The sequence below is a fragment of the Nanorana parkeri genome, unplaced genomic scaffold (genome assembly GCF_000935625.1).
Source record: "Nanorana parkeri isolate BGI_ZX_2015 unplaced genomic scaffold, ASM93562v1 scaffold161, whole genome shotgun sequence".
Taxonomy (NCBI): Eukaryota; Metazoa; Chordata; class Amphibia; order Anura; family Dicroglossidae; genus Nanorana; species Nanorana parkeri.
Window position 1 is genome coordinate 1,218,403 of NW_017306429.1, and position 12,359 is coordinate 1,230,761.

General features: G+C 37.6%; 1 protein-coding gene across 1 annotated transcript in view; it reads right to left on the bottom strand.

The window, feature by feature from the left end:
- Window positions 1–4,422: 4,422 nt before the first annotated feature.
- DKK2 (dickkopf WNT signaling pathway inhibitor 2) overlaps window positions 4,423–12,359 on the bottom strand; it is a 78,308-nt gene continuing 70,371 nt past the window's right edge. The window contains exons 3-4 of the mRNA XM_018554481.1: window positions 8,861–9,007; window positions 4,423–5,459 (exon numbers count right to left, since the gene is read on the bottom strand). Coding sequence (XP_018409983.1) covers window positions 5,209–5,459; window positions 8,861–9,007 — 398 coding nt within the window. The 3' untranslated portion in view covers window positions 4,423–5,208. The remainder of the gene's footprint in view (window positions 5,460–8,860; window positions 9,008–12,359) is intronic.

Consider the following 12,359-nt stretch of genomic DNA (forward strand, 5'->3'; position numbering starts at 1 on the left):
GTATAAAAGACATGTGGGCAGTAGCCATGTTTGGTTGGCACTTTATTAATGTTCTACATACAGAATTAGTAATAAGGAGAAAAGCAGAGGTGGAAATAAAGTTATTGAAAGGGCAGCTTGCAGTGGTGTCCAAACGTTTGAGGCATACCCCTACAAAGGCTGTGGCTTTACAAGATAGGGCATCAAAAGTCCAAGCTGCTGCAGCTTCAAAGTGTGTTCAGACCGATATGAACAAAGCTAAATATTTGAATAGGCAGTGTGCATTCCTCAAGAACTAATCTAATGAGGCACTATCTATAGACAAAGGCTGGTAAGTAGAGGTAGCACAAGGGCACTGTTACTTCCCAAAATCTAATCAACTCAAAGTGTGATGGCCGAGTTGAATCAGACAATAGGAGGGCATGGCTTATGATCTTCAGGAGACAGCTGTGGACTGGCTTAAGTAAGGTAGGGGTGCCTAGATTGGATTTCTACAGCAACTTTGCTTAGGTAAGTTCAGACACATTAAATGCTTTTGTTGTTAGACTGGGGTACAAAGCTAGACAGTGCCATGCTGTGAAGACTGACTAGCAGCAGGCCAATGTTTACAGGATAGCACAGAGGGAGATACATGTTTTATGCTTTTACCTGGAAATATATGCCTTTTTGTGGGCATCCTACAATGAACATACAACTAGAAATGGGCATAACTGTGGGCATAAGAGATAACTGTGAGCAGTGAGCTGCACATTTTGGTCTAGTGGGAAGGGACATCTAAACTGCTTTGGTTTTACACTTTAAAGGTAATAAATATTAAGAGGTGGAACAGGCAGACCAGATGAAAAAATCCAGAAGTAGACCAGAAACATGAAGAAGATGCAATTGATTTTCTGATGATGACTGCATTAAAGTGGACTTTCATCTGAGCATTTCTTCATGGCTTAGAGGACAATAAACATTAATTTGGAATTTTCCTTCCATTTAACATTGCAGCTTATCCAGGGACAAAGCCCAATAATCCAAAACACACTGGGGGCGAAAAGGGAATTAATTTCCTTTTGTATAATATTGGGGTTTATTCTGCCTTTTATGGTGCTGCATTTCTAGGCACAGCCAGATCAGAGTATCATGGGAGACAGAAACTGCCTAGAAAGGTGTCAGTGCAGTCTTGGCAACAGGGGATGATTTAGGCATAACCATGTCAGTATTATACTTACCAAAATGGTATCAGAGTCTTCTATCAGCCCTGCTGTTGACCAAAAAATGTTTCCTAGATGTTGTCTGGTTTAAAGCAACGATCTGCAAATACTCTATCAAAAATAAAGCTTAAAGCATAAAAGCGCAAAGTGCCAGCTGTACATGGGAGCCCCATGACTAAAATAAAGATGGTACTGATTGCCTGTTTCACCTGTGCATCATATAATTGACAGTGCATGTGCTTTCTACAGAGAGCAAAAACGTATAAATTTTGAAAAGTATGGTCTAAATATTATAGGCATAACTAAAGAACAAGAGTTTTTGACAAAGTGAATATTTGACCAGGCTAAGGGCATTCTAAAGTTTACATATTCTTAAGAGCAGTATACTAGATTTAAATCAAGCTCTCACTGATCTCTGTACCTGCAGGCACTGTATAGCAATTCAGGACTCCTGGTTGCTAGAAAGCCAGGAGATGCTGGCATCTTAGCAACCAGTGATGACCCATTAATCTGGGCCAGGAGTTTTCCCAGCCAGAACTTAATGTAAACAAGGGGACAGGGATGCTGGCTGATATCATAGACTAAATGGTTATGGCCATCAGCCAGTATTCCCAACCCTTTATTTACATTCCAACTGCCAGCCCAGGGAGCTTTCATTTACCTCCGGGAATACAACGGCATTGGATATGTGGTTAATAATTTTCTTTCTGTTCTGTAGGTAATTTTTTTTGTTTGGCTAGATATAATGCTTGACAATGGAATTGGGGGTAGCATAATACTGTATATCTTTTTTAATAAAGGACTTGTCAAATGTGTGAGTGTGTTTATTTACATTTTTGTTGTGAAGGGGTACTATGTAAAACTTAGTAATTCATGTAGGGGAGGGGGTGGATATCTGGAGCCCCCTAATCTGAAAGGTGGCTTCCAGATTCCAATAAGCATCCCTAAGTGGATATGGGGAAGAAGCCACTGTCCTCATCTGTATCATACCCTATTTAAAGTTAGTCTTAAGTCTTCTTGCTTTTTAAAAAAAACCACAACAAAACAAGCCAGCAAAAAAACATTATTTACTGTAAATGGCAGTTTTGCTTCAGTATTTAGGGCATTTCCCTTCATGTTATGTAAAGGAGTTTTGCAGTTTCAATGTTTAAATTTAAGTTGTTTTTAAAAGAGTGGATTGTAACTTAATTCTTTTTATTGGTGCATATTCCACAGGGCAGTGCCCAGCTTCTCCTGCCCTTTGTTGAATTTTGGGGAGTCCTTTTGCCATTTTTTTTTTTACAAAAAAAAAAACCAGGCAGGGAATATCATTTACACTTCAAGCATTATTGAAAGAGCTACTCTCTTTTGAACAGATTCTTCTTGTTAACAACTCACGTCAGTGATCAGCCCTATAGAGAAAGACTTACCAATGGATGGGAGCTGATATTTCTCTTGCATGAGATACACTATGAAGAAAACATTAAACAGAATTTAATTTATTTATTTTCTGCATTGGTGCATGTTCCCCAGGGCAGTGCCTAAGTCCCCATGCTTCTTGTTTGAAAATCCCTTGCCTATTAGCCTTAAAAATTGAGAAAATTAATTTTAAAGATTCAGCTTCCTTTAGCTTCAATGGGGTTCTGATCAACATTAGAACGTCCGTGCAGTTTGGCTAACATCCTGTGAACCAAGTCCAGGTATGTTCAGATCAACACCACAACTCATCAGAATTTCAGACTTCTAGTCTCTCAAGTAAAGGGGGAGTAACCTAGGTTCTGTTGTGAACTTTGGGAATTAATTGCTCCACAGTGCCTGCAGATACAGGGGTCAAGAAAAAAGGGTTTCATTCATGTACGTGTATTTTTTAAAGTATGGCCCATCACAGCAAAACTAGCATGGTAAGCCACTGCAGCAAGAAAGCGCTCTTGAAAAATATTATACAATTTTGTCAGCTATGCTAGGCTTTGGTTTCACCACTGAATTAGCAACAATCACAAGATCCTTTTATGCCCCTGAGGTTCTCAGGCCTTACAGAACTGCAAGGTTCTGCATGATGGTACTTGAATAGTTTTAGAACTTCTGTTACCAGGTTGGCTGATGCAGAGCTGTTAGCATTCCAAGGCAGCTCATAGCTTAACAAATGGTTCCCTGGTGACAAGTGCATCGTATTTCAACAATGTAATTTAGTTGAACATACACATTATAAAATGGCCCTTATCTACTGTTTAAAAATATCATAGTGAAAGTATAACCGGACAGTTTATGGTGAGATGGGCTTAAATAAACTGAAAAGCCCACTACTAATGCTCTGTAAAGCATGGCAGGACCTTATTACAGCAGAGGATATGTACTTACTTGCATCACAGATCAAAAAGACAAGTTTATTTCTAATTTTAGGAGAAGGGACAATCATTCCTTTATGCCTTTGGGCCAACCTCACCATCACTGGTTTGCAGCACATATAATCTAATACTATAGTGCTGATTATTTTCAACTACATAGAGCTGTTTCATATTTGTTGGCCATCATCAGTGCAATGCATGAAAATTAGGGCTTCTATGAAGCAATGACTGGGACCAAGGAGAATGGATAACAAGACAGGTAATGGTGAGGTGGACATAAGGAACATAATGGTGTTAGATAAATTCATCTTTAACATCTAAGGGTGCTGTGGCTACATGCTTTTCAGCTTTTTCAGCAGTCTTGCATATAATGTACATAAAATGCAAATTCAATTCAAAAGGGAAAATTGGCAGCAAACACATATCCTGTCAGTTTGTTTGCATTTTAAATTTTTAAAATTATTTTGACCCGGTGAAGTTCACTTACTGAGGATTAAAAATTAGATCTCTGCAGGTTACACATTTGAAGATCAGAGTATTTGGCGCTGACAGAAATCTCTTTTTTCATTACTTGCAAAACTTGGGCAAGTTTATCTTGCTGATACAGTCCTACACCTTTGTTCAACAGTCTGAACCATCCATGTAGTAACAGGTTCCCATAACATGGTTTGCACCACTTTGACCCTTTCAATGTAAATTGTTAGCATTCAAGACAAAGTCACATGCAATACAAAACAAATATGACTATTTTATTTATTTTTAAATGAAAGCCAGATCAGAACATGGGCGTCGAAACTGAACAGCATAAATAACTGTAGAGAATAAGAAAGGCAATTAATGCTGATGAGAAGAAGAAGCAGCCACCACTATCATATTTCTGTGCATATTTTCTATTTTACTGTAGTAAATGATGATATCCTTCTCGGTTAGCAAATTATACGATGTTGCCTTGCTCTTATTTATGAGACAATTTTTTCATGATATTAATTCTTTAAACCACAAAAAATTACTGTAGTGTATAAAACCGGACAGCTAACACATGTGGACTAACCATTTTAAATGCTACAGTGAATTTTGTGTTGAGCAGACGTGCTTTCTCTTAATTGGTATAATTTAATAATAAAGATCTGGTCGGCACAGTGTCAGCAATATCTGACTTGCATAGATCTGTTATTCATAATTGAGCTCTCTGGAACGTTTGGTAGTTGCCAGTAATTGGCTGACCCAGATTTCTGTGTTTTCAAGAAGACTTCCCTGACAAAGAACAGGATATACCGTAACTGTAATCTGGTATGATTGATCATCATGTGAAAACACTATAGTTGTATTCCCTGGACAAAATCTGTTCTACTTTTCATATAAAGCACTCCATGCCAATGCATAGAAAACTTTAAGCAACAACTATGTTTGGATTTTGTAAAGAGTTTTTTCACGGAATACACAAATGAAGATAATGTCTATATACTTAATGCTCATATATTTTTGTAAAATTACTGGGCATGCGTTGTTACCATAATAAATGCTATTTTATGAAATGTCAACGTTGCAAATTGTTTATTTACACAGGTAAGGTCCATTAGCTCCAGTTCATAATATACATCGCCTTTCAGTTCAGTGTTTTTCTCAGTACCAATGTCCTTCATATATGTGGATCAACAGTATCCTCCTTCAAGAACACAGTCTGTTGTATCAATGGTTCTAATGGCTTAGATTTTCTGGCAAATGTGCAGTCTTGATTTTGAAGAATATGTGGCATCCTTCCATACTTTGCAAGACAAGCCCTTAGCACAGTCGCATCGCTGAAAGATCTCCAATCCATGAGAACCTTTTTTCCTTATCTTTGTGCAAACTTCCCCTTGGCGTAATACTGGTTTGCAAATTTTGGTCCAAAAATGGCGAGCACAGCAATAACCTTCAATGCAGTCGGTTGACCGAAGGCAAGGATCCCCCTCATGTCCTAAGAAATAAAAGCAAACAAGTATGATGACACACAAAAAGGCAAGAATACCTAAAATATTTTTGTTTTGAAACAAAAACTAATGATTGATTACAATATGCACTTTTCGTAAGATGGCATGAAAATGTTCACAAGTGGTTTTATTAGGGCTCTATGTTTATTGGGGGGAATATCAGGGGGGCCTCCTAAAAAGCTCTCTTTTGTGTTAGGCTTAGCTTGGTGTGGTGTTACATGGGCATATTGAATGTGTCACTTTTAGTATACACTGTGATCAATACGTGAACAATATATACATGCATGTGAATATATATTCCAAAAAAGAGCAATCAAATGTACAAAAAATAAATATAATTATAAAAGTAAAAATAATCGAAAACACACATATAAATATTAAAATGTTCCTTTTTCCCTTTTCTTAAAAAACCATTGACCTGGGCAATCGATCCCGCAAGGTCTCTGAAAAGGTCCAAAGTTGGTGAACGAACCACCGTGTGTAGGAAAGTGTTTATCTTGTGAAGTGATGTCAAAAAGGAAATTCCTTGAACTTTTGCTGGGGATATAGGTCAGATGCCGTATATATCCCCTGAAAGGGTGCACTCACCGTGTAGCCGTGGCTGTGATAAGCAGCCGGAAGCGCTCAAATGGAAGCTCTCAGAGCCGCAGTATTCTCCCCACGTATCTGCAAAATCTCCAGTCGGCGGATGCTGTATCTCCTCAATCATGAAAAAAAGGAGCCTTTCATTGCATAGTATTTAAAAAAACTTGGCTTTATTTAAAAACAAGTAAAAAGAAAACCGCGAACATTCAAATCGTTCGGCTTTTAAAAACAATCCACAAAATCCTGTATCGGTATGACGTTTGATTAGGCCCGCCCCTTAGCGTTTCGTCGTCTTGACGTCTTCAGGGGGTTGTGCAGGTCTAACCCGTCATACCAAGATCCTCTACTTATATCATACAATCAATTAATTAATCATTCAATTGCCGCCCTATGTCTCACTGACAATAGATGCAGCATAAATGACAAAATAACATCCAATACATATCCATCAAATGTTCATTCCGATCAATGTTTATATTTATATAGAAGGAAGGTTTTAAAATGTATTAGTACGATGTTTTTAATAATCTTATAATTGTACATCGGAATGAACATTTGATGGATATGTATTGGATGTTATTTTGTCATTTATGCTGCATCTATTATCAGTGAGACATAGGGCGGCAATTGAATGATTAATTAATTGATTGTATGATATAAGTAGAGGATCTTGGTATGACGGGTTAGACCTGCACAACCCCCTGAAGACATCAAGACGACGAAACGCTAAGGGGCGGGCCTAATCATACGTCATACCGATACAGGATTTTGTGGATTGTTTTTAAAAGCCGAACGATTTGAATGTTCGCTGGTTTTCTTTTTACTTGTTTTTAAATAAAGCCAAGTTTTTTAAAATACTATGCAATGAAAGGCTCCTTTTTTTCATGATCGAGGAGATACAGCATCCGCCGACTGGAGATTTTGCAGATACGTGGGGAGAATACTGCGGCTCTGAGAGCTTCCATTTGAGCGCTTCCGGCTGCTTATCACAGCCACGGCTACACGGTGAGTGCACCCTTTGAGGGGATATATACGGCATCTGACCTATATCCCCAGCAAAAGTTCAAGGAATTTCCTTTTTGACATCACTTCACAAGATAAACACATACCCTCCCACACGGTGGTTCATTCACCAACTTTGGACCTTTTCAGAGACCTTGCGGGATCGATTGCCCAGGTCAATGGTTTTTTAAGAAAAGGGAAAAAGGAACATTTTAATATTTATATGTGTGTTTTCGATTATTTTTACTTTTATAATTATATTTATTTTTTGTACATTTGATTGCTCTTTTTTGGAATATTTATTCACATTCATGTATATATTGTTCACGTATTGATCACAGTGTATACTAAAAGTGACACATTTGTTAATTGATGTTGGCGCTGCATATTTTAATTTCTGTGTGTTGACCTAAGGGTCATTTTTGCTGCAGCCTCCATATTTTCACACTAGCACTTATATTTATTTTCTCAACCTAGCGCAGAATCATTGAACATTTTTACATGGGCATATTGCCTACAGTGTAAGCTACATAAGATAGTTGCAGGCCTATGAGAAGTAGTCAGATGAGTCTCATGTAAGCTGCTTTCTGTGAGTTGGATGAAGCTTGAGTGGGGTGTATTCAGTTGCAGTTCTCTGAGCCCTGGTTGGCGTTGCCACTTTGGGAATTCAAAACCTGTCCTTGGGGGTCCACATAGCAAGAAAGTAGCCCCTCTCAGACTAAAAAAATATGTTATGCTTTTATTAGTTTCTACTATGCCATACCCAACTTTCAATATTCAGGTTTGTTATAAAGTTGCCTTTCTTCCAAATGTCAGCCTAATCCTTAACATTGTTGTTTTTAAATATTAATTCAATTGACGCTACATTTTTGTAATGAAGAAGCTAATGTTAGAGGTTAGACTACACCCTCGATACTCATCTTCCATTGCCTGGTCTCTTCACTTTACATGTTGTTGAGCATATAAACACAACAGAAACTATTTGCACTAATTAAGCTGTATCACAGAAGAGGCAGACATTCCACCATGAAACACCTTGAATGTAAGCACCTCCTGGATCATTTATTCAGCACCCTTTCTATCATGAGGAGTAATATCTTTATATTTATATATGTTTGCTGGCATTTATTTCAAAAGCCTGTGTGGTCTATTAGCAGAGAGTTCTGACAACCGTAGCTTCTCTTTAAATTGAAATCCTTACTAGATGAGATGCTCCATATTTTAAATGCTAACTGGATTGATTGTTAATTATGCTCTAAGAGAGGTGTTCTATTAGTCTACAGATTTGTTATCCAGTAATCTCCATTGTGCACCACAATGCAGACAGACAGTTCCCACTTCTTTTCGAACATCCATTACTGAACAATTTCACCAGCAATCACTGCCAATAATGAGAGGAACGCCAGCAGAAACAATATGCCAGAAGGTTCCAAAATATACAAGCTTATAAAAAAGTATACATTTATATGCCATTAGATGTTGGTTTTGTATCTAAAGCCAAAGCTTTTTTTTGTTTTGGATAACGTAATGGAATGGGCCATATAGCCTCTCAATTATTTATTACCATATGTGTCCCAAATAGGAAGGATAACCCACTGTATCTGTCCTAGTGATCATTGTAAATGGGTCTGCAAATAATGGAAAAATAATGTTTTGGTGAGAACTACACTAAAAGAGGATTTACCTATACATTGCGGAGATTTCCTTTCACTTGCTGTTGTATCTGTGGAACAGCAAGTGAAATAAAACATATCTTTTGTAAAAGCAAGATATTTCTATACATAGCAGCATGTGGTCTTACCTTTTATATGGGGCATTTTAGTGTGATGTCTCCCAATATTCTCCCATCCCACATCTTTACTAGATGTATGGCTGTTCTTCTTTGGGCGCCCTTCAAGTTCTGGTATATGAGCTGTCAAGATCGTTTCAGAAACTGGAATGCAAATACCTGTAAAATATAATAATGCACATTTCATAAATACCATATTATCCTTAGTGTATGATGTGCAGTTTTGTTAAACTCAGTTTTTACCACACAGTTTTGAAGCTTAACATGTTTGGTATCTAGCTACTCATGTTTTATATTTAAAAAAAAAATTGGGGATTACATGGAGAGGGATTTATGAAAACTGGAGCAGACTAAATCTGGAGCAGCTGTGCCTGGCAACCAATTAGTTTCTCTCTTTCATTTTCAGATCTTAACTGAACAAACTGTAGAGAGAAGCTGATTGCTTGTCATGGGCAACTGCTCCATATTTGGTCTGCTCCAGTTTTGATAAATTCTCCCCATGGTATTTTGTTGTGTGCACTAAAATGTAAGTGTATTTTTCACAAAAAACTGTTTTGATAAGCAGTTGTACAAATATATTGTAGCATTAGAAAATGAAACTTCCCCCATTTTATTGTACAGGGACTTTGCTTTTAGACAATATCAAATTTTTGTACTTTTAAGTGTGTTTTCATGTGAAAATTGTGCATTTCAGTATGTGTGTGTAAAATGAAAAAAAAAATGGATTTGACAGTGAAAGGGCTATTATTTTATCCTAGCCATGAGACCGACAATTGCCAAATCCTGGTGCAACCCACTCTAGTTTTTTGCACAACATTTCTTAAGCCTTTGGTCCCCACAGATTGACTATCCTACACTTTGTGGGTTTAAGCATTACTATACTGCCTTGATAGGACCTCTCTGATTCTGTGCTATTCCCCTGGATTTTTTCCTTATTTCTTCACTCTCTTTACCAGCCTTTTTATTTGGATAAAATATGAAATTTACATAGGGTTTTTTGGCCCACTAAATTACTTGACGCAATTTACTAATAATGATAATGATTTAGCTCGTCCAGCATGGGGGGACTAGTATAAGACACAAAACCTACTTAATCAATAGCTTTCTGACTTGTATATTACGCTATCGCTTTTGATGTGTGATTGTGCAAGGTATGTGCTGAGGTTGCTAATGTGCATCTCAAAAATCAGATTGTTCTTTAATCTTTCCTTTGTCTATGCAAAACTCCAATAAAACCCTGGTAAAAGAAATCAGACAACACAGCAAGAAGTTGAACAGTACCTAGTTCAGCCTGTTTGTCCAGCACTCAATGCCGAGCTTCCAGACACTGCGGGGAGTAAAGGATGCAACTCGAGCAGTGAAGTGCTCCGTTTGCATCACCCGTCTCTCTGCAATATTGCCCATTCACAAAAGACCTTGCGAATACAAAACATTCTGTGATTGGAGGAGGAGAGATGTCACATCCCTGCCCCCACCTCTCCTTCACCAATTAAAAATTGCCTTGTATTTAAAAAAAACCCCACAAGACATTTTGTGAATGGACAGGTAGTGAGGAGGCGAAGGGTGATGCAGCCGGAGCACATCACTGCTCAACTTGCATCTCTCACTGCCCACAGTGCCTGGAAGCTCAGCATTATATGTAGGAGACGGTGTGCTTCAATGTAAGATTTTTGTACTTTGCAACAGCCTCTGCACATAACACCCAGTTTCTTAATGTTAATTTACGCACCCAGGGTGGTGTGCAAGTTATCATTTTATTCCAGAGTACAGCTTTAAATCCATTTGTGTATGGCACATTGATCCAAACACTAAAGACAAATCATAATAAAACTATAGAGTAAATAGTGGCCAAATACTGTAGTTCAATAAATATAATTAACAGGGGGGCACTCGAGAAGCAGTACTCACAATATGCTCTGCCACAGCTCTCTTAATCTCTGATTTATAATCTGGTTTATGTTCAAAGAAATGGGGCACAGAAAGAGGACTGCATGACTGTCCTGCCCAGTTCCAATTCTGCTCCAGCTCTCCCTAGTTTTTTTTTGCTGTAGCCAATATAGCTTAGTCTTTAAAGCTCATATGATTCGTTTTAATGGGACAGGGGGTATGTAAACACCAGACATCGTGCCAGTGACTGTTTCTTAATCACACTTGCACATTAGGTTGTCCTACAATGTCCACGTGATGGTGATTACAGCAATGTGAAGAATGCTAAGCAACACGCTCAAAGTCAGCCCACCTATCCCCAAACTATTAATGTACAACTGTGACTTTATAAACATGAACAAAATGTACAGTTTTAAAGAGAGAGAGAAAGAGAAAAACAAAGAAATTAGTTACTAAAGCATTTTTACTTTGCAAAATGAAATTTTAGTTTGCATAGGCATTTCACTTAGCGTAGTGAATGTGGTGAAAATTCACTTGCCCAATCAAGTGCAAGGAAAATAACAAAAACCCCAGTATTTTGTATATGATTGGATGATAGAAATCTGCAGGGCTAGACATCATTCACTAAGCTAAGGGAAAATCCCCTTGCAAAGTAACAATATAAGTGAATAGCCTATACTCCTTTAGTAAATTAACCCCAAAGATTGAGAGTGAGAGATATTTCAACCTGTTGATGTTCCTGTTTAATAAACAGTCACAGCTGTGCAACAACATGGCAGGAGTTACTTATATGCTACTGAACATTGTATGACTACATCTAGCCTAAAAATTGTGGGAATAAGAGGACAGACCTGATTGGTGCTGGTTCATGCCAAAGAAGCCTGCAATACCTATACATTCATAAAGAAATTACTGCATTTAAAAAGCTGTGAAAACACTTCATCATCTAAATTGGACTTGACATTGCCAGAACACTTATAACAAAGTCCAGTGCAATTTCCACTGAAACTGATACGCTTGTGCCTGCTTTTATTGTAGTATTCAGCAGCAATAATCTGTTGGCCTGGTTTCTTCAGTGGAAACACTAGCATGTACCACCAAATGGGATATCCTTTGGAAATGTTATTTTATTATACTGCCAAAGTATTTGTAGATTTTATGAAAGTGTATAATAAGAAATAATATATGGCACAAAGTAGTCAAATTTCTCTTTTTTTATCATGGGGTTTTGGCTTCTTGGACCACCTACAGCCAATTAATTATTTGAGTGCTTAGATGGAGGGTTCTAACATGGAATCATATTGTGAGCCTTACATTCTTTTTAACACTTATAAACATTTAATGCTGCTATTATAATAATCTTGCTGTGCGTATGTGAATTTTGGAAACTGCCTGATATTAGTTTAAATGACGTTTTAATTGTAAAGAACTACATTGAAGCAGCCGATCACTGACACCCTGCACAACTGATTTGTAGAAAAGAGGTCAGTTATTATATTATGCATAATAATTTAACCCTTCAAATTTGTTCCTCGCACTCCCATGGAATTGCAATCCACGGCTCGAGGGCAAGATATCACGCTACAAATAACACACACAGATTTAAAAAATACAGTATACCGAC